The sequence below is a fragment of the Magnolia sinica genome, chromosome 4 (genome assembly GCF_029962835.1).
Source record: "Magnolia sinica isolate HGM2019 chromosome 4, MsV1, whole genome shotgun sequence".
Lineage (NCBI taxonomy): Eukaryota > Viridiplantae > Streptophyta > Magnoliopsida > Magnoliales > Magnoliaceae > Magnolia > Magnolia sinica.
Genome location: NC_080576.1, coordinates 2097539 through 2124864, shown reverse-complemented (window position 1 = coordinate 2124864; position 27326 = coordinate 2097539). Strand labels below are relative to the sequence as shown.

The 27326-nt window shown below is 42.5% G+C and overlaps 1 protein-coding gene across 1 annotated transcript; it reads left to right on the top strand.

Annotated features, from left to right (window-relative positions):
- Positions 1-10334: 10334 nt before the first annotated feature.
- On the top strand, positions 10335-26512 carry LOC131242124 (cullin-3A-like). Its single transcript, XM_058240555.1, has 2 exons — positions 10335-11239; positions 24277-26512. The coding sequence occupies exons 1-2, from the start codon at positions 11079-11081 to the stop codon at positions 26315-26317; spliced, it is 2202 nt and encodes a 733-aa protein (XP_058096538.1). The 5' UTR covers positions 10335-11078; the 3' UTR covers positions 26318-26512.
- Positions 26513-27326: the final 814 nt, after the last annotated feature.

The window sequence follows — 27326 nt, the reverse complement described above, 5'->3', positions numbered from 1 at the left end:
AAGGAGACCCTAGCTAAAGCTAGGGACCCTCCAATGCTAAAGTCAGGGCTAGGATTATTAAAAAAGGGTTTCAAGGACAATGTTTTTGCGTACCTTTCATCTTAGAGGTCTCCTATATTTATAAGAATGAGAGGATCCCATTGTGCTAGAATTTTTCTCCTGATATCACGGAGATTTAGTATCAATCCTTTTTTGGATTCTAGCCGATCCCGAGATCTTCGGGATTGGGGATCCTTTTACTAGATTTTCGGCTAGGTATTTCACTTGATACCATTTCTATCTTGCTCGGATCGGTCCGGACCAACTCTACTGATGAGTGAGTCAAGGCCTGCTATAAAGGGTAGGGCTACTTGCCTACTGTCGGATGAGATGAGACTGATTCTCTTTAATCCGATAGCCGACTCTATAACTGACCTAAAGATGGGCCAGTTTTATGGTCTGTCGGGTGGCTTCTGAGCGTTGGGCCTTAGTCGGCCTTTTCGGATGTTGCTGCCTCGTTTGCCAAGTCAACTTTATGCATCTCGTATACTTTGCCTTATAGCTTTGAACTTCGTAAGTCTCGGTCGGGATTCATTTCCCACAATTTAAGCTAAGTCCCTCTAGGCTTTTGACATGCTTGCCTCGGTCGGGCTTTTTGCCTCGGTGTCCTGGGCGATTTCGGTAGAGTTGGTCCATTCCATAGTCGAGTCTTTGGACTTGTTCCATTTTTCTCCCAACAGTAAGCCCCCTTACTCCTTGCATCAACCATGTTGATGCTAAGGAGTAAAGAGTTGTTGAATCGGCTTGAACAAGGGCCGATGTTATGATGGAACATTTAATGCTCGTAGGAGTCTGCGTCATCCAGAACACGCGTCGGTTCATTGATCAAGGCCGCACGAGCGGAAAGCTGTCAGAGCATTCTTTTAGCTTATGAACGTTAGACGCGTGGCGAAGGCGGCATTTGCGTCATCCGGAGTGCGCCACGTGTTGGATGGGGGAGTCAAAGAGGCTATCGACTCAACTCCTCCTTAAATACCCTTGCCACTTGGTAGGGCTATAAAAGGGGGAGCGAGACGCTCCTCACATTTTCGCACTCACATTTTCCTCTTCCCCAATTTTCGTTTTCACTGATTTTGCACTCTCCGCCATTTTCATTTTCGATTTCTGCTTCTACATCCATATCCTTCTCGCTATCTCCGGTGAGTTTTTAACTCTTTCCCTCCCTTTCGCTTTCAATTCCAATGGTAATGTAAGATTCTCAGAGCCCCCGAAGGGATCTTCTGGTGACGAGAGTGAAGCGAAGCGTCTCTGGAACGTTTCAGAATCACCTTCGCTGCTGGCGGAGATAACTGCAGGGCCAATACAGCTTTTCAGTATTTCGAAATGGTAGCTGGAATTTTTGCGGAGCGCCCTGCTTCGGCAGGTTCCTCTCACAGAGGGGCATCATTGGCAACTGCCCTCGGTAGACTCAATCCTCCTGGGGAGGAAATGGAAGAAGAGGATGAGGCGGGCGAAGGGGCCAGTGATTCGGTCCCTGCTAGGAGATCGACAACTGCCGCTGAGTCGGCGACCGAGGGAGGGGAGGCCAAAGATGAGCAGAAGGGTCACATTCCCTCGGTTTTAACCGAGGCGGATCTGGACAGGATCAAGGTCGGGTACTATGTCCCAGACTTGGTCATCATTCGCCTCCCATTTTCGAGTGAGTTACCTGACCGTCCTCCTATTGGGATGGTCGCTATTTTCCAAGTCGCTTTGCATTGGGACTTGCGTCTGCCCCTTCAGGGGATAGCTCGAGATTTACTTTCCCGACTCCGGATAGGGCTTGGGCAATAGTCCTGAACGGGTGGAAAACCTTGTTTGGATGCTCGGTGTTATTGGCTAAGATGGAGCAGCCCCCATTGACTATCGACGAGTTTATCTACCCGTTCCAAGTAAGGCCGTACTCGCAGCAGACTAGCTGGTACTTTTTGTGCGCTTGGCGGAATAAGGGCGATCATTTGATAACAGACTCTCCTACCTCCAACAAGCATTGGAGAGATATATGGTTCTGGGCGTGTGGCCGCTGGGAGACTGCCGAGTCAGGGTCCATCGAATCTCGTGTTCCTCGGGCGTTCTCCCAAACAGGTGACTCGGCGTATGCTCTTCTCCCTATCTTCTCACACTATTACATTCTTGAGTCTGACTGAATATGTTTTGCAGATATCCCCGAGCGAAGGCCGAGACTCGGAGTCGGCGCTTTAGCTCGGATTAAAGATCTGAAGGTGCTAATGGTCTTGGAAGAGACTTCTCCAACCGGAGCATCTTTTTTATTCGGGTTTAGACTCGGTCTTAACAGGTACTTTCTAGCTGTCCTATTACATTCCTTTCGAATCTTATTTAACTCGTCTTGCTTTTGATGCAGAGATGGCTGAGGCCCGACCTTTTCTCCGTCCTCCTTCCAAGATGAAGGCCCCTCCAAGGTCAGAGCCTCAGCCTCCAAAGAAGCCGAAGACAGTCTCGAAGGCCAAGGGGCAAGCCGACTCGGCCATCCCGACCGTGATTGTCTCTAATACAGAGAAAGGGGCGGAAGTGGCGGACGAGGTGGATCTCGAGTCCCAGGTGACTCCCGAGCCAGGGCCTATTGTAGAGTAGGTCCCGGAGTAAAGGGAGGAGCAGAGGAGAGAGGAGTCCTCAGGAGTGGAGACGACTCAACAGGAGATGTCGGTCTTTCAACGGGCCGTGAAGGACATGTTCCCCTGGGCGATTTCCCATGGGAGCGAAAAAGACTTCGCTACCCTCTTTGAAGCTCCCCCGAGGCGAACTCTCTCTCATATGGCGAAGATACTTCTTGAGGTAAGACATAAACTTCGCGCTTATTCTGTCGATTTCCTTAGACTTAATCTGACCTTGCATTTTTCTTTTGTAGTTCGCCCATTGTGTGCTCAGGGCTAGCTCGGATCTAACCAATGCTCATAAACGGGCAGGGGAAGCAGATGCACAACTCGTTGCTGCTGTGACTCGTATCAACATAATGACTGACGACTTAGGGCTTGCCAGGAAGGCCACTGAGGAAGCCAAGGTTGAGAGTGCTTGTTTGGCCTCGCAATTGCAAGAGGCCCAGGAGGAGAGTCGACACATTCGCCAAGCTCTTGCTTCTTCCAAAGAGAAGTTGTCTCGGCTCAAGACCGAGACTAAGGCTGTTATTAAGCAAGCTAAAGTCCAGGCCCTAAAGGCCTTTCTTGAGTCCCGAGAGTATTTGGAGGAGGGGGACCGCTTGTATTAAGACGGTTACATCAAGTGCATGGACTTGATGAAACAGTCATTCCTCGACCTTGATCTTTTGAGATTTGACGAAAGTGGCTCTGGGTCTGAAGGTCCGGAGGCCGAGGCAGATGGGTCTGCCAATGTGGCGGCCGATCTCGAGGTTACTTCCGAGGCTGCTCCTGAGGTGGCGCCAGAGGTTGATCCGAGCGGTGGCAGCAGGTGAAGCCGAGCCACCTCCCGAGTTAGCTCCCGGTGAACCTTGAAGCTAATTTTGGATTGCAAAGAGTGCCAAGTACTTTAAACACACCAAGCTTCAGCCAAGTTCGAGAGCATTCGCTACCGAGAGGGGGCATCACGTCTCTCAGCCGACTCTTTTTCACATGTGTCCTTGTCATTTTATCGATGTAATTCCAAAGTAGGAACTAGTATAATCCGATGTAAAACTTGCATTGATGAATGAATATATTGATCTTCATATTCTTTTGGCTCAGTTTACATTTTTTTCATTGCTTGCTCGTTTGACAAATGAATGCAATTAATTGCCCAACGGCCGACCTAAGGATAGTAGATTTTTAGATGCTCGACATTCCAAGGATAAGGAAGTAATTGTCCGGTTAGGTCTTCCAACCGATACGTCCCAGGTCGGTTGGTGCTCGAGACAACATAGGGGGTTCTTCCCAATTAGGTCCCACTGTGCCTGCGCCAACCTCCTTTGTGTTCAGGAATATTTTTCGGAGGACCATGTCCTCCACTTGGAATCGTCTAACCTTGACTTGGGCATTGTAGAACCGAGCTACTTGTCGTTGCCGAGCCATTGTCCTTAGCTGAGTTTTTTCTCTTTGTTCTTCCAAGAGGTCGAGTCTGAGAGCTAGCAATTCTTCATTGTCTCGTTCATTGAACGAGATGACCCGGGTTGAAGGTATTCTGATCTCGATTGGGGTGACGGCTTCCGATCCATATGCAAGGGAGAATGGGGTTTCTCTTGTGGCTGTTTGGGTAGTAGTTTGGTATGGCCATAGTATTTTAGGAAGTTCTTCGGCCCATGCTCCCTTAGCTCGGTCAAGTTTGGTTCGAAGATACTGTTTGATGATTTTGTTGACTGCCTCGACCTGTCCATTCGTCTGAGGATGATGAGGAGACAGTAGATATTCCTTATTCTAAGATTGTTGTACATCTCTCGATACTGCATGTTGTCAAATTGCTTTCCGTTGTCGGTAATGATGGTCCGAGGTATTCCGAACCGGTTGATGATATTTTTTCAAATAAAATCCATGATCTTTTGTTTAGTTATCCTAGCTAATGGCTCGGTTTCGCCTACTTCATGAAGTAATCCACTGCAATAACGACAAATTTGGTTTGACCTTTCCCTAAAAGGAGTGGTCCGATAATGTCGATTCCCCATTGTACGAATGGCTAAGGACCGGCCATAGGGGTCAGATCTTCGGGTGGCTGTCTTGAAACGGCCGCGAATCATTGGCATTTGTCGCAACTCTGGATGAGCTTGCGAGCATCGTGCTAAACGGTCGACCAGTAATACCCTTGCCGTAAGACCTTATGTGCAAGCGATTGTCCTCCCGAATGATTTCCGTAAATCCCTTCGTGGATTTCTCACAGCGCATAAATAGCCTCATCATGATTTAGGCAGCGTAGCAAAGGAGTGAAAAATCACTTTTTATACAGTACTACGTTGAGTATAGTATAACGAGAGGCTCGGATCTTCAACGTCGGGCCTCAGCACGATCCTCGGACAACTTCCCACTATCGAGATATTAGATGATTGGGTCGAGCCAAATGTGTTCCGAATCGATTGAGTGTACGGTCGAGCTAAGTGGGTTGTCAATACTTGGCTTAGCGACGTACTTGATTGGAACGGACTTGGGTATATCGTCTTCGTCGGCAGAGGCAAGTTTCGCCAATAGGCCGGCTTTGACATTTTCTGTTCGAGGGATCCGAGTGACGATACATAGTTGAAAACCATCGATCAACTCTTTAACTTTCTTCATGTAAGCTTTTACCTACTCTTTACGTGTTTGATACACGCTGGTGACCTGATTGATGACCAACTGCGAGTCGCTGAATATGTTGAGATGAGTAACACCCGGGCCGTCTGCTAATTGGAGGCCAAGTAACATGGCTTCGTATTCTGCTGTATTGTTCGAGGCTTAAAATCCAAGTCTTAAGGCATATTGCATGTAGGTTTGATCAGGAGTTCCCAAGACGACTCCTGCCTCACTTACCTTAGAGTTGGATGAGCCATCGACATAAAGTTTCCAGGGGGTTAGGTGGGGCGATGACTCGGGAAAAGTAGTCAACTGGTTAGTTGGCTCATCTGCAAGCTCGGTAGGTGAATCGGCTTGTGGTGTAACTTCGGCTATGAAGTCGGCCACAACCTGCTCTTTAATTGCTACCCTTGGCTTATATTGAATGTCGAATTCACTGAGCTCGATCGCCCACTTCGTTAGTCGGCCGGAAGCTTCCAGTTTCTGAAGGATCTGACGCAGTAGGAGGTCGGTAATGACGATGACAGTGTGAGCTTGAAAGTATGGTTGAAGTCGTCGTGTGGAGACAACTAGGACTAGAGTCACCTTCTCCAAAGGTAGATATCTGGTTTCCACCGGTAGTAATGCTTTGCCAACGTAATACACCGGCAATTGCTTTCCTTCATACTCACGTAAGGCTTCGTCGGATACCGCCAGATATAACAGTAAGGCTTCCCCAGGCTCGGGTTTTGATAGGAGAGGTGGAGATCCGAGATACGACTTCAACTGCTGGAACGCTACTTCGCACTCTTCCGTCCAATCTACCGCTTACTGTCCCTTCTATTGTTTGAAGAACGGGAGGCGTTTATCGGTAGCTCGGGAGAGGAAGCAGTTAAGCGCGACTACTCGTCCAGTCAGCCTTTGTATATCTTTGATCATTTTTGGGGATTTCATGTCCAGTAATGCTTTGATTTTCTCTAGATTCGCTTCGATACCTCGTTGGCTGACTAAAAAATTGAAGAATTTACCCAAGCTTATCCCAAAAGCGCATTTACTAGGTTCAACTTCATCTGATATTTACGAAGAATTAGGAACATTTCCTCTAGGTCGGCAGTATGATCGGTCGCATGTATACTTTTGACGAGCATGTCATCAATGTTTACTTCCATGGTTCGGCCGATCTACCAAGCAAACATTATGTTCACTAATCATAGATAGGTCGCTCTTGTATTCTTTAGACCAAATGACATCACACGGTAATGTTAAAGACCTTTGTCAGTGACAAAGGTATTCTTAGATTTATTTGACTGATGCATTACAATTTGATTGTATCCGAAATAAGCATTCATAAAACTAAGAAGTTCATGTCTTGCCGTGCTATCCACCAACTGATCGATCCTTGAAAGAGGGAAGTTGTCCTTTGGGTAAGCTTTGTTTAAGTCGTTATAGTCAATACAGACTCGCCACTTTTCATTGACTTTCTTAACGAGTATGACATTGGCTACCCATTCCGAATAGTATATCTTCTCGATGAATTTAGCCTTGAGGAGCTTTCTGACATCTTCTTCGATGATGGCATACCTTTCGGGGTTGAGTGGTCGTCGCTTCTATCAGATCGGTTGGTAGGTCGGGTCGATGTTGAGGCGATGAGTCATCACCGAAGGATTGATCCCAGGCATATCTTCATGACTCCATTCAAATACATCGGCGTATTGTCGGAGTAAGGATACCGACTTATCTTTCAGGGGCAACTGTAGGGACGAGCTAATCCGAACTGTCTTGGTTTCGTCTGCCTCGATCAAAGGTATTGGGATGAGGTCTTCTACTGGTTGTCCTCGCTTGTAGGTCTCAGCCCGAGGGTCCAACGACTCAATCATGGTTACCTCGACTGGAGTCTTTACGACCGTCGCATAATAGCGTCGTGCGTCCCGTTGGTCGCCTTTAACAATTTCGACTCCCGACTCGGTCGAGAATTTCATGGAGAGATGGTGTGTCGATACTACAGCTTGAAAAAGGCATTGAGAGGGTCGACTAAGTATAACGTTGTAGACTGATGGTTGATCGGCTATCAGAAAATCGACTATTACTGTCGCCTGATGTAGAGAGTTTCTGGCAGTGAGCGGCAGCGAGATCACTCCTCTAGGAAGGATTTTTCCACCCGAGAATCTGATCAATGGGGTGTAAACTAGTCGTAATGCCGATCATTCAACACCCATTTTGTCGAACGCTTGAGAGAACAATATGTCTGCGGATGACCCTGTATCAACGAGAATGCAGAATACCTTGCGGTTCGCTATAGTGAGGGTGACGACTAATGCGTCATCATGCGGATGATGAATGCCCCAAGCGTCTTCATCGATAAATGATACGCAGTACTTCTCCATTTTCTTCTCTTTCGAAGGCCGAGCTAAAATCAGGATTTCGGACTCAGGCCGACTGATGCTCCTGGCGTGATTTTTTCGAGCATTGTTTGAGTCGACCCCACCTTGGGGACCACCGACAATGGTTTGGATTTCCTCCGTGGGTCGGTTGTCACCCGAACGTTCTTCCGTTGTCCCGATTCTTTCGACATACTCACTGAGACGGCCTTCTCGGTCGAGTCTCTCGATTTTTCTTTTAAATGATAGCAGTCACTCGTATTATGCCCATGATCGCGATGGTAATGACAGTATTTGTTCTTATTTCATCGGTTCGGATTGCTTCAGAGTCTATTTCGCCAGTTGATGAACCCCTCGCCCTTGATCTCCATCAAAACCTGCTCCTGTGGTTTATTGAGCGGGGTATACGTTAAGAATTTGTGGTCAGGCCGCTTACACTATCTACGTTCATCGCGAGACCGATCATCTTTACATTTCTTTCCACTAGCCGAGTCAATTTCTTTCTTTGCTGACTCTTTGGCCGGAATTTTCACGTTTTGAGCGGCCATACACAGGATTCGGGTTTCTTCGGTGTCCGCATACTTGTCCGACCTAGCCATAAATTCTGCTAGAGTGATAGGCGAGTTCTTGTCCAAGGAAGCCAGAAACGACTTATTTCTAACGCCTTGCATGATTGAGTTAAGTGCTGTCTCGTTTGAATGTTTTCGGACTTGGAGAGACTCGAAGTTGAAACACTTAATATAATCTTTTAACAGCTTTCCCTCCTTTTGAACTATGTTGTTCAGGTGCGCAGGTGGCTTCAACTTTTTCTTCCCAACAATGAAATTAGTGAGGAAGGCATCATTGAGCTTTGTGAACGAGCTAATGGACTTTGGTTTCAACTATTTGAACCAAAGCCGAGCTACATCAGCTAAAGTGAGGGAGAAAGCTTGGCACATCACGGCGTCCGAGGCATCGTACAGTTCCATATACGTCCGAAAGGATTCAATATGCTCGATTGGATCGATTTTGCTGGTGAATGGCATAATCTGCGGAAGACGGAACAGTTCCGGTAGCCGAGCTTACATAATCTCTTTTACGAATGGGGAAGCTTTTGTCTCGGGCCTTGTCTGATGTATGTCACGGCCTTACTTCATATCTACATTCTCTTCCCGTAGCTCCCTCCTGAAGTCTTAAAGGTCGGCTTTTTAGGGTTCGTCACTATCAGCAGTACCCTCAATCGGTAGCTTGCTGCGCCTCCTCCGATCTATTTCATGTCGAAGATCAGTGGCAGGCAGCGGGGCGGTAATAGAATGAGAGGGTGCTGGCTCGGGTGGACCCTGGTGCTGACTTTGTTGAGGGACAGAGCATGGAGCCACGGGCTGAGGGTCGGTGAATTATTGTGGGGCATTCGTTCAACCGTCACGTTGGGGTGGAACTTGCTGGCGATGAATCTGTTCCAGCATTTGCTTCATGAAGTTCATATCGGTCTTGAGTTTCTGGACCTCCCTATCTAATCACCCATTTCCTCGGTTCCGCTGAGTATGCCTGGTCAAAACAGAGGTTGCCGGACGGGCCGCAGAACCTTGTCGGTTATCAGGTTGGTTTTGGGCCCCTTGGGCACTGTTCGTACCCGGCGGGCCTTCTGTTACCGGTGGTCTAGTGACAGCGACCCCATTAGGCTCGTTTTGGGTGGTTCTCCTCGTTCTTGCCATTGGAGATCTTTTGAAGCTTTTTGTTCCACAGATGACGCCAAACTGTTGATGCAAAAAATTTGATTTGTCTCTCTGCCGACCTATCACCTGCACAAGGGGGAAACAAAGGAGACCCTAGCTAGAGCTGGGGACCCTCCGATGCTAAAGATAGAGCTAGGATTGTTAAAAAATGGTCTCAGGGACAATGTTTTTGCGTACCTTTCATCTTTGAGGTCTCATGTATTTATAGGAATGAGAGGATCCCATCGTGTTAGGATTCTTCTCCTGATATTACGGAGATTTGGTATCAATCCGCTTTTGGACTCCAACCGATCCCGAGATCTTGGCGATCGGGGATCCTTTTATTAGATTTTCGTCAAGGTATTTCACTTGATATTGTTTCTATCTTGCTCGGATCGGTCCAGGCCGACTCTACTGATGAATGAGTCTCTGTCTGCTATAAAGGATAGGGCTACTTGCCTACTGTCGGATGAGATGAGGCTGATTCTCTTTAATCTGATAGCTGACTCTATAACTGACTTAAAGATGGGTCGGTTTTATGGTCGGTCGGGTGGCTTTTGAGCGTTAGGCCTTAGTCGGCCTTTTTGGATATTGCTGCCTCGTTTGCCGAGTCAACTTTATGCATCTCGTATACACTGCCTTATAGCTTTGGACTTCGTAAGTCTCGGTCGGGATTCATTTTCTACAATTTAAGCTAAGTTCCTCTAGGCTTTTGACATGCTTGCCTCGGTGTCCGTCAGTAGAGTTGATCCATTTCATAGACGAGTCTCTAGACTTGTTCCATTTTTCTCCCAATAGTATATAAACATATTGGCGGGCATTGGAAAGGTTCCAACGGTAGGTGTTTCCATCCTCACTGTTTCTAATGGTGTGGCCCACTTGAAGTTTGGATGTCCCTGATGTTCTGTCAAATGAGACGGAGAATCAGATGGAGTGGGCCACTGAGCTTGGGGTTGCAGGCAAGTCACGTCCACCAGAAAAACCCTAGCATAGTAGCGCACGGCACGTATTCTCCGGCGAAGCATTTATAACAGTTATGGGCATCTATAGTTGGAGCCATGGAGCCGACGCCGTAGCTTTTGCGCACGAATTAACCGTACGAAGCCTCCGGCGCATTCTAGCGTAAGGCTACCTCTTTTAGACCGATCGCGGGGGATCCTTAATTGCGATTCCTGGACAACACTAGGGGCATTTTCGACATTTCCGATGAGTCTCAAGCGTGAAGTACACCAGGCAAGGGTTTCGTCTCATTTCTCTCTCATCCGCTTTAAATCCTTGAATCAAGGGTTTCAATCCGAATTTGGGGTTTTCATTCCCTCTCTGCAATCCCTCCATAGCCTCTACCAAAACCGCGTTGTTATCTCCCAATAGCGCTTTTGCTGACCCCAAAACCGCCTCTATCTCCCCCTTCCATACCCTAGCCCAGCTTGTTCCCTCCGAATCGAAGAAAAAGAGGCGATTCTCTTCTGATTATTTGATATCTCGTACATAATCCGTAATCAGAATATCTGTATCTGGTTTCAGAGACCTTCAATCAGGTTTTCGTTATCCGATTGGAGGCGGAAGGCGGTTTTCCCTAGCAAGTCCTTGTTATCGAATCTATATCTCGGAATCTGTTGAGAAAATCTCAGTATCCTGTATCTGTGATCTTTAATCTGGTTTTGGGCTTCCTTTTTAACATCTGGAGGTGGTTTGTATTGTTGGATTTGAATTGGACATAGGTTTTCTGAATCGAGTTCCGGTTATTGAATTTCTCGCCCGAAGGCTGCTGCCGATTTCTTGAGTGGATTCCTCGAACGGAGAAGATGAGTACTCAGAAGAAGAGGAATTTCAAGATAGAGGCGTTTAAGCATCGGGTGGAGTTGGACCCAAAATATGCAGAGAAGACATGGAAGATTTTGGAGCACGCGATCCATGAGATTTACAATCACAACGCCAGCGGGCTTAGCTTTGAGGAGCTCTATAGGTTTGGTTCCTTTATCGATTTTCTCCTCCTTTTGCGGCTGCTGTTGTTGTTGATGATTGTCTCAAGACAGAAATGGTGATAATCCAATTGCGTATATGTTTTATCTGGGTGTTTTCAGATCCATGGCAATATGTGTATTGTTTCATTTGGTTGATATTGTCAAAGCTTATGACATATATGTTTGATGAGTTTGGCAATCATTTTCGTAGATAAACAAATTAGAAGGTGGTGACTGGTGAGTTAGGTAAATTTAAGTAAAAAAAATTTTGTTAATGAGTTTTCGTTGGTACTTTTCAACCGGTATCTTCTTGAGTGAATCAAAGGCTCTTTTGGGTGGATCCTGTATATTCCTGCCATCTCATCTACATGCACAAATTGCCATCAGCATGGCCTTGTTCTGGCTATTTGGGGTCAGATCTATACAAAATTTTTAGCGCAAGATACTAACAGGAATTCTCATGAACGATTGACAGGATTTTGGCAATTGGCTGCCCACTGACATCAAGCCAATCAGTCCCATGCCCAGGTAAAAGAGCTGAAGGTTGATGTCAGCTAGGCAGCCAATTGCCAACAATAGATGATGGCTATTCCTGTTTTCGTGTCTTGCAGTTGGTAGAACAGTGTTCCTGTTTCTTATCTTGCTAAACGGTGTTCGTATTTTACCAGTTTGTAGATCCAGCCTTCTGTGTCTTGCAATCGGTGGAACAGTGTTTGTGGATCCTGTCTTGCAATTGGCGCTATTGTGATTCTAAGACGCATACCTTTCGCATTTAGCTGAATCACTTCGTTTTGTTGAAGACTTGAAGATGCTATTCGAGTTTCCGTTATGATTGTTTTTAATTAATCAGCTGCAAAAAGCTTGGAATTATTCACTAAGTTTTCTCTTTCAATGAAGTTTCCATGATTTGATCAATTATGTGAGTTTATATATTAAAGTATGTCATTGCAGTTGATTATCTAATGAACCCAAGTCCTAAGAGACTATCTCAAGTACAATTGAGTTGACTTGTTCAAAAACTACACTCGAGTTACTTCAAAACCAGCATAAAATTTCTTTACTTTGTTACAATTTTGTACCTTGAATGAGTGTTTTTTTTTTAAAATTTTATTTTTTAATTTTATTTTTTATAAATGGGCTTGTTTGGGAGCTTGTATTTGGAATGCATTGGAATCCGAATCACAAATCAAGGTGATTTTGAATCCCCAGTTGTGTTTGCAGCTTGTAGTCGGAATGCACTGGAATCCAAAAATAGGAATGCATTGAAAGTTTGTCGTATATTTACAGGGATTTGAGTTTGATTACTAAATCAACTTTAATATCCCAAATTAGTGTACATATGTGATATTTGACAGAATGATTGTAATAGGCCTATGGAAATATATACTTGGCCGTAAATGACGAAATTCCAGGCCTCAGTTGGGCGAAAACCATATGATAACAAACGAGCGTCTCGCCAACATTTTTGTATTGTCAATTTATGTGGCCAATGCATGGTTTGTTCCTATCATTCTATTGATTTAATATTAGTGGTGCAGCTGATATTTTGATTGTTTTGGGGTATCATCAATGTGCCATGTGTACAATGAATTGGTAGCCTAGCGACACCTTTGTTACACATGGGATTCTCTTACCTTTAATAAAAGAACAAAAAAAGACATTTCGCCACAAATCACAACAAAAGGGAGAGATTTAAAAACACACCAAAACCGTGTATTCCAAATACCTCAGAATCCACGCTGCCAAATGACTTTTGGATTCTGAATGCACTCATATACATTCAAATCCATGTTGCCAATTGACCCCTTTGAGATTTTTTAAGAAACCGTTACAATAGAAACTTTCTTGCACAAACCTTCCTCACAACATAAATGGCGTGGAGTTCAAACCGAATAGGTTGCTGTATTGGACATTGGACATGAAAATTTCGACTGAGATTCCTTTGATAAGAACCAAGGTGTGCTGTAATGGCCCCCACCATTATCGTTATGATATGGGTTGTAATGGCCGTATTGGCCTTGTAACGGACCATAATGGGGCTGATATGGCTCATTTTTCCCATAATGGCCGTTATGGCTGTTACGAACCCATAACGCATAACGGTTAGCACCATTATCATTACATAATGGCCAATACGGCACACCATGATAGGAACAACTGTATGACATAGAATTGGACCCAAGCAATGTGGGTGATCCTTTATTAGTCTTGACAGGTAAAGGTTTTAAAAAAACCTGAAACCAGAAGAAAAGATGGTTTCATATCAGGTAGCATTTGGTTGGACCATCTTTGTAGTTCTACTAATTTCTGGTTGGGGCATTATTGTTGATTGTAGTTGTGCACCAGCGAGTGTTTTTTTTTTTTCCTAGCAGACAACTTATCCATCGATTGTGAGCCTTCATGGTTTCTCAAAACAACTAAAAAAAGGAGAAACATGGAAAACATGAATAAAATGAAGAGGTATTGCACAATCGTTTCACCTAGCCGTTCTCTCATTGAAAGAGATAATGCTTAGGACCACTGAATAATGTCTAGAATGATTGGAGGTGGGATTTCTTAATTACTGGTTGGAGGAAGCTAGGTACAATGATGATCACCTAAATCATTTCGTTCGTGATGTTTGCAGTCATGACAGAGACAACCATCTAGTGAGGACAGTATCAATGATGGGATGGGTCAATAAACCTTAGGTGATTTGGGCAGACATTCAATTGTGAAGCTAGATACCAATTCTATGCACTTAAATCTTCATTTAATACATGATATTTCATTGATTTTTTTCTTATTTTGTAGGATGTTCTGCAACTCGTTTATCGAGTCATTGAGATCTCAATACTTGAAGCGCAAAGAAATAAACAAGTGTGCATGCGCAAGATATATTGGAGTAGAGGGGTAGAAATAACTTTATTAACATTCAAATTCTCTTACAAGTACTTAAGAAAGCTCACAAACTCAGAAAATGTGGAATGCCTACATCTTCCACCACTCCCCCATTTATAGACCCTAAAAGACAATCCTTATGAATATTTAATGAAGATCCCCAATTGATTTTAAATCAATCTAATTTATTTAAGATAACGCGCAATCCCCAAAGATTTTACCAAAAATTAGTAAAAACAAATCTACTAAATAATCCGAAAATCTTCAATCATATTTTGCAAATCAGGCCCCTATATCTTTCAATAATAATAAATGTAGGCTCTAAGATTCAGGCCCCAAATCAAGCAACAAATAGCTCAAAATGAACACATGTTTTGTCCCATAGTGGCCTTGGGCCTACATCAACTCCCCCCCAAGGATGGAGTGATCTTGACTGTATTGACTTGAAGTTTTTATACAAGCAGTGGAGGTTTTGATCCAATATTTTCAATTTATTGCCCTTGATCAACATGGATTCGGAATAGAGCTTGTTCTTCCATTTCATCAAGTGTTGTCTGTATTGGCCTTGTTGAGTGTAAGTGGTCTTCATGTGCAACACACTTGTTCAACTTCTTCTTTTTCTCAGGGAGCTGCCATATCAACAATAACTTCGTGTTGCACATTAGACATCTCTCATTGGTACTTGAACAAACTCACCACATTGAAAGTTCATGAGATTTCCAAGTCATTTGGCGACTTAAATCTCATAGACGTTCTCACCCAACATCTTCTTGACCCGCATAACTCAATTTCTTAGTCTTGAGCTTGTTATTAGTTTCACTTGGAATCTTTGTAAAGATAAACCATGACCAAGTCATCATCTTTGTATATCTTCTCACGAAGATGTTCATTTGCAGTTTTTTGGTAGCTTGGCTTTGCTCTCTTGGATTTCCTTCTTTCACCTCTTCCTCCTTTTCGTCTTTTGAACTTCTCTATGCCTAACCATATAATTGGTAAGAGCTTGAGTTAATCGGCTGAACTCATAGATATGAATATCAGTATTGTACTGGCCGATAAGGCTGTATCGGCATGAGACGATACACTATGCGGGGTCGTATCAGCCCGATGCAAAAAAAATAAAAATGACCCGTATCGGTCAATACAGGCTGATACGCCCATAAAAGCCCAATTTTGATTTTTTTTTTTTCTTTCAAAATTCCACTCCTGTCTCCTCTTCTTTTTTTCATTTAGACCATGGAAGAAGCTTAAAAACTCATTTTAGGCTAGGTCTAGACCTACTTTGGGATCAAAACAAATGGGATTCGACAAATCGAAGCGAAGTGGACCACTATGGGAAAAACGGAAAGAAGTTTACTAAAACCTTCACTTTCATTTTTATATTTTCATCTTCTTTTTGTGCCCTAGTTCATCAAAGCATGCTTGATATGTGTTCAATTAAGGCCCATTTAGTTGACTTTCAACAAATCAAACTAATAGATTGCATTCTCATCAAAGAATGGTTAATACACCATTCAATACATGGTCAAAACACAAAAATTGATAGATTCTTAGATATCTCATTTTTTCTTATTTTCTAATATTTTCCATATTTTTTTGCTTAAAGAAAAATTTGATCGATACAGACCAATACAACCCCGATATCGATATGCGGCACCGTGTCATATCATTTCCCCCCCGGGTTGATGTGCTGACTGATATCGACATTTAGAACCATGGTTGGACTCATTTGGTAATACATAGGATTTGACATCTTATGCTTGCTTTTCATACTTAAATGCTTATTTATTCACTTCATCATCACAATAACTTGTTTGGTCAAGTGGGTATACCTTTAGTGAGGAGGAGAGGTGTCAAGTGTTCAAATCTCCGAGTTTGTATATTTTTTTTCCCACTTTTAAACTTTTTTCCCTAGAAACCTTAACATAAATACTTATTCTTTCCATTCACTTTCACAATTGTGTAGTTGGTGGAAGTGTTTGGAGTACTTGTTAACCAAGCATAAGTCGAGGGTTCAAGGTCCCATATGTGCAATTGTTTTTTTTTTTTTTTTTTTAATTCAAAATTTTACACAAAAAAAAGTCAACACATGCCATATATAGCCATTTTAATGTTTTTTCTTATGGGGAGGAGAATCCACCTCACCCCCACGCCTATAAAAGGTTCATGCCCCTTCCCTTATGGGAGTGTGGTGTGAGCAATTGTGGAGAGAGAGAGAGAGAGAGAGAGAGAGAGAGAGAGAGAGAGAGAGGCGTGTGTAGCCCATCATCACAATCATTTTCATCATCACTCTAGAGATCGTAGGGGACAAAAAGCATCACAAAAAGACATTACTCAAAGTGTGTGCCCAAAGCAATACGTGAGAAAAAGAAACTAGAACGGGTTAAGCGGTATGGGCGGTGTGGAAGAGTCCATACCCATAACAATGAGGGTGCATAAGAAGCTCTTCACATTGGTCAATAGTTTTGAACACCATAAAGTGTCCAGATTTGGACATGTTTCCAGGTCCAAAAACTCTTCTAGATTGAACATAGAATTAGCCTCATATACCAAGATTTGGTTGTGAAACTGACGGTTTGATTTGGACAGGGTTTGGGGGCATCAAGTCCGACCATTCCCTCCAACCAAATATTTATATTCAAGCATAGGGAAAACAAGATGTAAAAAGTATAATAACATAACAATGTTAAAACAAAGGGTAGTATGACCCACTCACCTAGAGTGATGATGGGCCAACCCACCACGCGCCCACCCCCACACACACACAAACACACTCTCTCTCTCTCTCTCTCTCTCCCCCCACAATTGCTCATGCTACACTCCTTTGAGGGGAGGGGCGTGAGCCTTTTATAAGTGTGGAGGTGAGGTGGATTCCCCTCCTCACAAGGAAAAATATTAAACTGGCTATATATAGTATGTGTTGACTTTTTTTTTTGTAAAATTTTAAAAGAAAAAAAAAAAGCGCGTATGGGACCTTGACCTTTTGACTTATCTTCGTTTACAATTTTTCTAATCACTTTTGCTAATTACACAATTATGGAAGTGAAATGAAAGAATAGTTTGACACCTTGGATTTGGTGGTAAATGGGTGTATTTCAAATCCAAATAGCCTTTTTTTTTTTCCCCGTGTTTGGCGGCCTTGGATTTCGAGGGAAATGGAATTAGAAGTATTTCAAATTTACCTTTTTGGTGTCTTTTGAAATCTCAGCAAAATGTTGAGATTCCAGTCTAATCCAAAGGAAATGTCTTTTTTGCCTCTTTTTCAAGGGCATGAGAGTCGCACATGTAACAAAGGTGTCTCTAAACTACTAATCCACTGGACACATGGCACGCTGATGATATCCTAAAACAATTCAATTATCGGATGTAAGTCTGTAACACTAAAATCACATCAATAAAATGATCCAAGCTATCCAAATGTTGGACATTTAAATAGATGGTTAGAAAACGTTAGTGAGTCGATTGTTTGTGATCCTTGCATTTGTGGCCCACCCAAGGCTCAAAATTTCCTCTTTTTTGGTTAAAGTATATATTTTAATGGGCTTATAACAATCATTCTACCAAATATCACATATAAACTAATTCGGTATATGAAAGCTGATTTAGTAATCAAATCCAAGTCCTGTGATTATACCCAAGAATTCTAATGCCCTCTAGATACAAGCTTCCAAATGGAAGATTTGGATCCTAGTGCATTTCAACCAAAACACAAATGGGGATTCGGAATCACCTTGATTCTAATGCAATTGCAATTTGGATTCCAATGCATTCCAAATCCAAGCTCCCAAATGGGCCCCAAAAATGAAAAAAAAAAAGCATACTCGGAGATTCAAATACTTGACCTCTCTCTTCATCACTAAAGGTCTAACTAACCACTTAACCAAAAATGTTCTTGTGACAATGAATTGAATGAATAAGAATATGAGTATGAAAAGCAAGTGTAAGATGCATGATTCCTACTGGGTATAAAAATGTAAGAAAACATAACAGGGTTCTTTTGCTCTTTTTATCATCTGTAAGGACTTCAATAAATAATCATGAGATGAGAGAATGGTGGATCTAGTTTTTCAATGGCGAATTTTATTGTCTTGGAGGATTCATTCGTCAGATGATCGATCTATCAATCCATTTGGTAGATCAATGGTTAAATATCATCTTTAATGGTCAGATTGACGATTTAACGGATGGATCATCCCGGATGTGATGATGAACGGATGGATGAGCATAAGTGAGCATGATGGTCTATCCAAGAGCTCAAGGGTGAACTTGCACATGAATTTCATATCAGGGTTAGTTTTGAAGTGGAAACTCATATCTACTAGATGAGGTGGGTCAAATATGGCAGGTTCCAAAAAAAAATTGTACCCCCAAAATTCACTAGGGGTATTACGCTTGGCCATTAAGTCTTGATATTTCATGAAGGAGCTTTTGCATGAGAAGCAGAGCATTTGACTGTTTTACTTATTCTTTAACAATTAAGACATGGATGATCTTATTCTTCATCCTTTCTTCTTCAAACTTCTCTACACCAGGAGATTTTTTACCCTCCTCTTTATCAGATTTGGTTGTTGGAAGCTATTTTATCAAGTGCAATGTGATATTAACATCATCCTTGACAAAGGAATAAGTGTTAGCCCAAGTCATATGTACTATATCTTGGTTCCACAACCACGTTCTCCCTAACAAAATGTGGCATACATCTGTGAGATGACATTACTCCACACCTCATCCTTGTACTTTAGATACATAGATCGAATAGAGAAAGAAACTAAGCACCATTAGTTAATTCAGACTTTTCCCCCTTTCTTTAACCAATGAATTTGGTATGGACGTAAATGTTGTTCTTTGAGTTTTGCTTTATCCACAATTTCTTGTGAGACAATGTTTCGACTTTTATGTCTTTCTCATCAGGAGCTGGTGACGCAGGACGTGAATTTAAACATGATATGCAAGATTTCAGGCTTAGATTCTACCAATTTAGAAACAATCACACAAATTCCAAGCCGACACAGGTTAGGACTGGACCAATAAAAATTATAAACCAAACGATGTCAAAAGGAAATAAAATCAACTACTCATGCATAAAAATCAGTCCCTAATATAAGGGATTTCAAGGAAACCTAAGGTGATAAAAATGGGCAAATCAATTAGGGATCATATGTAATCTAGGGTTAGGATTCATGAAAACGGCTATGAGAGGATAAAGAGGATAAAAACGAGCCAAAAGATGATCCGCGTGTGGGCAACAATGGAGACGGACGTGCGTGTGATACCGGCCACCCCCTATTCAGAAAAAGGCCACCTTGGCCTTGGCTAGGGATAGACTCCAAAACCTCCAAATCTTCGATCCGATGTACGGTTTGTGCCTTTGCTGTAACGAAGAAATTCGATGCAACAAAAGGACAAATTCGAAGTATAGATGGTGGGGAAGATGGAAAAAAAGATGATGGAAGATGGGGGTGAATTGGGATCGATGTGGCTTCGCACCACGGTAGTTAGCCCTTTGAAAAGGGAGGGCTTCGCACCCACTTTTGAATTCTTCCACAACTCATAAAGAGATAACCCTATACCCAAAAACTCGCACCATGTGCGACACCTATTACTTGGTGATGAAGTAAACTAAAATAAAAACCAAATAAGGAAATCTAAAGCGTTCACGATGTTCTAAATAATAACAATAAACAAAACCTAAAATATAAAACCAATCCGACGAGTGGGCCACGATCATGAGATCCCATGGTGGGCTTTTCTTGACTATCGGGCCACTTTTCTGAACCAAAACTTGTCTTCTAGCTAGGAGGCCCTCCCTGGACATCGTCATCGAGCCAGATCGATGATGGAGCCCTCCTTCTATGTACGTACGTGCATAGGGGGGGCGGCGTGAGTGCGCGTGTGCACGTGATGTCCCCATCAGCTGGACTTCATTCTGGGATTGGTAAAGGTTGGCTAGTAAGGAAAAAATGCGACAACGTAGTTGCTCACTGCTTTCCCTGTCTACCAAAATCATTCATATCTTCACGCTAGAAGTGCAAGTGGTGCAAAAGATACTGTGTTGCAATCATCACCCCTAATCAATCTCCCAAGGCATTGATAACATAGTTCGTTGGATAACCAATATCTCGCCCAATCTCCATACACATCTGCTACATCTTCCCCAACATGTGCCCATCATCACATGCACATTGTTCATGCCGTGTCATATCTTGCTTTCATTTGTAGATGGTTGGGAGTGTTTGTAACATATTCTCCTTCCTCAGCTAAATTCATTCAACTACGGACTGATGTCCAAGACAGTGAAAAGAACGATGTCTCCGTTGCCCACATTTAAAACATGTGAAAGGAGTGTTGTTTTATTCGCACGAATCCCTCGTCCATAACCACCTCTCCTCGGGTGGGTTTTGGCTTCATTGTTGGATGTTGGCCCATTGTCCCCCAACTTATGGGAGGCCCTGTGCTCACCTTACGTAGGAAGTTATCATGTTGCCCAATCGTTGGTGATGGTTCTCATGCGACACCAAATCATCTCCTAAGCCCCCAACTACCTATATCCTCGGCTTTTAATACAAGTGTGTATGCATCTTACATCTTAAATACATCTTTGAAAGCTAATTCATTTCTTATATTCGGGTTAAGACTAGTAAGATATTTTAAAATCTTTTGGTCTTCATATTCATGAAAGCTTACCTTTGATGTCACAATACAGGATTTCTTAGAGTATTTATTTACTGATTTATTCGCTTGATATAGATTGTGACATCTTTAATAGAGGTCAAGAGCATAAGTCGTGAGTCAAAACTTATATTTTAATTGTTTTCCCATTTTTTTTCCAAGAATTTACTTTTTCCTTACCTTGATGGATTACTTTAGCTTGGAGATCATCTCACCATGCTAACATATGACTGAAAAAACTTTATTGTTACTAATTTAACCTTTTGACTATATGCAATTTTCTTGTACTCGAACACCTTTTTCAGTTTGCTTAGCCAATCGATGAAATCCATGTAAAAGACTGGGGAATTTCAGAATTTCCACCTTAATTATGGGCTCTATATCATGTTCCGACAATTAAAGGATTTAGTCATTTGTGTGTTCATCAGCCGGGGCTGCTTGTTGTTGGTTAAGACCTTTAGCGGGGACCTTCTCTTACATGTCCTCGTGCTCCAATTTTAATATCTGGATTTCCTTCACGTTGAAGCTCTCCTACTGGATTTATCATATTGCCATGTATGCATGAGTCGCTCTACTTGCATTGTGAGTGTGCTGATCCGGATTTCCTCCATGTCAGAGCTCTTCTACTTGATTAGTGAGATTGCTTACCGAATGCATGAGTTGATCTACTTGCATTGTGAGTGCGCAAATTAATTGGGTTACTTGCGTATACTTTTCTTGCATCACTACTTTCAAAAAAAAAAAAACCCTTCTTGCAATCACCCATTTTGAAGCCATTAGGAGATTATGTAGAGTTGAAAATCCCCAATTGATCACCCTCTGATACTAAAATGATGCACCCGGTTTTTGAGTCAATGAGATCCCAACACCCGAATTGCAAAGAAACGAACAAGTGTACACTCGCAAGAGATATTGGACTAAAGAGGGATTATTCATATTCAAAGTTTCAAACTTCTCTTACAAGTAGTAAAGAAAACTCGTTAACTTGGAAAATGTGGAATGCCTGCCTCTTAACCAACAAAACCGCACCTAACCAACAAAACCCCCCCCCCCCCCCCCCCCCCCCCCACACACACACGCAACAAGCAGATTATCTTCTGAATCAGGTCCTCTATTTTCCAAAAGTAAATGTAATTGCCTTGGGTCTACAATAGGATGGTTCTAAGGAAGCAATGTTTTCTGTATGTTCTCTTTTAGTCTGGTTGATTGTAGGCTAAGGGAAGCATCAACCTCTTCGGTTGAGCTAGTCGTGCATGCTCCCACTAGCCTGGAAGACACTGGCCCAAGATCTGCTGACGTATTGGCTCTGATTGGAAAGTCACCGCAAAAAGGAAATAAAGAAGAAGAAGAAAAAAGGAAAAAGAAAAAGGAGGTAAGTTTAATAGTTATCTAGGATTAGCAAAGCCTCATCCATCAAATCCATCAAAAAGAAAATCGCTGTTTTTTGCAGATTGGGTGGTGGTGACTGGTGAGACAAATTCTGCGACACCTTGCAAGTGGAATTCTTTTGTGATTGAGCACTGGGGAGAACAACACTTAGTTTTGGGAGAAGGGCCTGGGGATCTCCCATCTTGCTGAGTGTTCTCTCTGTGTCTATATTCTTTTGTTGTGCTTTGTGAGGCTTGCAGCTCTTGCTAGAGGGTGTCTCTCTGTGTGAGACTGAGAGGGAGTGATGAGAGGGGCACTCATTTTGTATGCTCCTTGACGGGCCCTATTTTTCTTTTAAAAAAAATATATTTTTTCCTTTTTCTTGCATACTTTCTTGTTGTTTCACTATTATGTTGGTTACCTTAGGGCCTGTTTGGACAGTTGTATTAAGTTGTATTGAATGGGATTGCATTACTAATCCCACTTTGAAATTGGTAATGGCATGTTTGGAAGGAGTGTGGGATGGGATTAAAATTAACTTTGTTGGCTTTGGAAAATGAGCCTTGTGTTGGAAAGTGTGAGATGGGATTATTAATCCATGGATTATGGATTTTTGCTTCATCCAGGTTCAATCCAAATGCAATTTGAAAGTAAATTCTGGGATTTATTTTTTAATGCATACATTCCAAACATAGTATTAGAAAACATGGGATGCACCCAATCCAGGGACAATACCTTACACACATTTATTGTAACTTTTACAATTCCATCCACCTTAATCCCACCTAATGCAGCTGGCCAAACAGGCCCTTAGATTCTTTGATTTATATTCTTTTTTCTTATTCGGATTCCTTTTTTTTTATTATTAATATTCTCAAAGGCATGTACATTGTGAACATACAGTTTCACATTTATACCTCAATCCAACATAACAGTTGTTGAGTACTTAGGTGGTTATTCTTGGAAGCTATAACTCATTATCTTCGTGATCATTGCAATGTATGGCTTTGATTTTTTAGAGCTTATTCTTGCTAATCACGCACTCCTGTATTTAGTTTGTGGTTGTTGGACCTGGGATTCTGTGCTATCATTTAGTTCTGAAATTTGTTACATTTTTTTACATGTATTTGGTGGGCACATTAGTTGCAACTTTGTTTATGAGAAATAGGTTTCAACTCTTAAAGTTTGTCAAAATAAGGGGTCAATACTACTTGTTGATGGGAATTTGCCTTTTTTAATTAAGCCTATTAGCATCTTGGTGGCACATTACTTGTGACTTTCTTTATGAGAATTAGGTCTTAATGCCTGATGTCCAGTGATACCAGTAAATACTGCAAGTTGATGGGAATCATGAAAGAAAGAAAGAGAAGAAGAAGATAGTGGCTCATGATCTGGGTTTTATACCAGTTGGCTCCTGTCCATCAGCGAGCCTATTTGGACCTGTAGATTTGTTTGATCATTCATGGCAGCTGTAACTGGTTCAAATAGAAATACCAAAGATTCCATTTGATATTTTGAATGTCTTCATTGTCCAGCTAATAAAGCAAGTTCTTGTCAAATCAAAGTAGGCGTCAATTCCCCAGCTAATTCACTGGCAGAGGTCAAGGAGTGACCACTGTTGATAACAATTCTCCATCAAATGCATCTATTTTATGTTCAAACTATCAATAATCAATACGAAGGGTGCTGTAAATCTTATTCATCTATATTGAATATGAATACATGTTTTTGGTTCCACGATGTTTTCTGTAACTTTATTAAACATGAATAATACATTTAATTTCTCCTGTCAAAGGACATCTACTCAAGAAAAGGAAGCAGCAGTTCTCATATCCGAAAGAAATTTTGAATTCTTGAGGACATGCTCTGATCACATATTGTTTCAGATTGATGGTCTGCACATGCTTTTGGATTGTATTTGTTGTTATACAGCTCCGTCAGTGGAGGGGATGCCTTGACTCAGTATCATATTGTATTTGAGATGTTGTTCTCTATTTGCATATCAGTATTGGTTCTAAATCAATCTCCAAAAAAAAAAAGAAGCAAAAAACAAAAAAAAAGTATTGCTTCTACATCTAGGAGTTATTGTGCATTCCTGACATTTAAGCTTTGGTTGTCTGTTCAGAAATGCTTACAATATGGTGCTTCACAAATATGGAGAGAAGCTTTATTCGGGGCTCGTGAACACAATGACATGGCATCTGAAAGAAATATCGAAATCGATAGAAGCTGCACAGGGAGGCTTGTTTCTAGAGGAGCTGAACAAGAAATGGGGCGATCACAACAAGGCTTTGCAGATGATCCGGGACATATTGATGTACATGGATAGGACCTTCGTTCCCAGTTCACATAAGACTCCTGTTCATGACCTTGGACTGAATCTATGGAGGGATAATATTATCCATTCCACTGAAATCCAGACAAGGTTACTGAATACACTCCTTGAGCTTGTGTACAAAGAGCGGACAGGTGAAGTTATAAATCGTGGCCTAATGAGGAATATAATAAAGATGCTGATGGATTTAGGATCTACTGTTTACCAAGAAGACTTCGAGAAACCTTTTCTGGAGGCCTCAGCCAATTTCTACAGGTCTGAGTCTCAGCAATTCATTGTGCACTGCGATTGTGGTGAATACCTGAAGAAAGCCGAGAGGCGGCTTAATGAGGAAATGGAGAGAGTTACCCACTACTTGGATGCCAGAAGCGAAGCAAAAATAACTAATGTGGTGGAGAAGGAGATGATTGCCGAACACATGCAGAGATTAGTCCACATGGAGAACTCTGGCCTGGTGAGTATGCTTGTAGACGACAAATACGATGACCTGGGAAGAATGTATAATTTGTTCCGTCGGGTCCCAGATGGACTCTCGACGATAAGAGATGTTATGACTTCTCATCTTCGAGAGACTGGGAAGCAGTTAGTTACAGATCCAGAGAGATTAAAGGACCCTGTGGACTTTGTTCAGCGGCTTCTGGATGAAAAGGATAAACATGATAAGATCATCAACTTGGCATTTAACAATGACAAGACCTTCCAAAATGCACTCAATTCATCGTTCGAGTACTTCATCAACTTGAATCCCAGGTCTCCCGAGTTCATTTCATTATTCGTTGACGATAAGCTCCGTAAGGGCCTGAAAGGGGTCAGCGAAGAGGAAGTGGAAATCATCCTTGACAAGGTGATGATGCTGTTCCGTTACCTGCAAGAAAAGGATGTGTTTGAGAAATACTATAAGCAGCATCTTGCCAAACGACTTCTTTCGGGCAAATCGGTTTCAGACGATGCAGAGAGGAGCCTGATAGTTAAGCTCAAAACGGAATGTGGATACCAATTTACGTCAAAATTAGAAGGCATGTTTACAGACATGAAAACCTCTCAAGATACGATGCAGGGGTTCTATGCAAGTCAGTCTGCTGAGATGGGGGAAGGCCCTACTCTAGCTGTCCAAGTTCTCACGACAGGATCCTGGCCTACACAAGCCAGCACAACTTGTAACCTGCCTGCCGAAATTCTTGGCTTGTGTGAAAGGTTCCGAACATACTATCTTGGGACTCACACCGGGCGGAGGTTGTCTTGGCAGACAAACATGGGCACAGCAGATTTGAAAGCAACCTTTGGGAAGGGTCAGAAGCACGAGCTGAATGTGTCCACATATCAGATGTGCATCCTCATGCTTTTTAATTCGGCAGATCGCTTGGGCTACAAAGAGATTGAACAGGCGACAGAAATACCGGCCTCGGATTTGAAGAGGTGCCTACAATCCCTTGCTTGCGTCAAGGGAAAGAATGTCCTTCGGAAGGAGCCTATGAGCAAGGACATTGGCGAGGATGATGCATTCTTCTTCAACGACAAGTTCACGAGCAAATTTTACAAGGTGAAGATAGGCACAGTTGTTGCGCAGAAGGAGTCAGAGCCAGAGAAGCAGGAAACACGCCAGAGGGTGGAAGAAGACAGGAAGCCTCAGATCGAGGCCGCCATCGTGAGGATTATGAAATCTAGGAAGGTGTTGGATCACAACAACATTGTGGCTGAGGTCACTAAGCAACTGCAGTCACGTTTTCTGCCGAACCCTGTCGTAATAAAGAAACGGATCGAGTCTCTCATCGAGCGGGAGTTTCTGGAAAGGGACAAAATAGACAGGAAATTGTATCGGTACCTTGCCTGAACCCATAGGCATCTTCTCAGGCCTAGTTTGGCCAGATTGTATCCAGTTATGTGGTAAACCAGGCGGCTTGAATTTCTGCCAGCTCTTGATAGTTTCTCCCCCAACCCTCGAATTCTTGTTTAAATCACACCATTCTCTCTTTGCTCCATTTGTGAATTGCTTTGCTTCCAAGTCCAAATTGAAGATTGTTTAGTAGATCTTGCCCATTGCAGGAAGCAAAAAACATTGTGGAAAGCACATGCTGCTGTGAGTTGATTTTCTTCTATCATGCTTGTGTTTGCGATGATAGCCCTTCTAGAACCTGGCAAAGTCACTATCAATGAATTCCTGAGCGGTCAAGTCACTATCAATGAATTCCTGAGCAAATAATCAACCGGATCAGATAGAAGTCACGCATTTCAGATAGGAGATATTCAAAGAGTACTGAAGACGGATCTTTTGATCTTATCCCTGTTAATTCCTTGCCAGCATCGGAATGGTAGCTGCTCTTTCTCATCCATCTGCCCAGTCTATTTGTACTGCTTTTGTGTCTTTGAATAAACAAGAAAGAAGGGGGTTGATTTAGGCTCCTTCCCTTCCACTGCATAGCAGTCTCAAACTCCCTAAGCTTGGGAGAAGCAGATTATTGTTGAGTCCCAAACAGGTTATCTTCACATACAATGTGAATCAACATGAGTAGGTTGATTCACTCAATATATACTTGGGTGAAGATGCCAATTTTTCTCCAATGGAAATCACGTTGCAGGTGACTCTTCCTATTTGCTCATGTACATTGCATTCGTATAATGGTAGCTATGTCGTTGGCATGAGTTCCTGCATCTGTAAGGTGTGTTTGGATGCTCAATTAAGCTGGATCGTACTTCATTCAATTTCATTATAAATTATACTAGAAGAAATGTCAAAAGTTGGGGTGCGGGTTTTATTTCATTACAATGGTCACGCCTGTAGTGGCAATATGGGGGCTAAAGCCCCAGCCCCTCTAATCTTTCAAATTTTTTTTTTAAAAAAA

Coding starts and splice junctions, on each gene's coding strand:
- LOC131242124 (XM_058240555.1), top strand. CDS start 11,079: ATGAGTACTCAGAAGAAGAGGAATTTCAAGATAGAGGCGTTTAAGCAT. Junction 11,240..24,276: donor AGCTTTGAGGAGCTCTATAG/GTTTGGTTCCTT, acceptor TTGTCTGTTCAG/AAATGCTTACAATATGGTGC.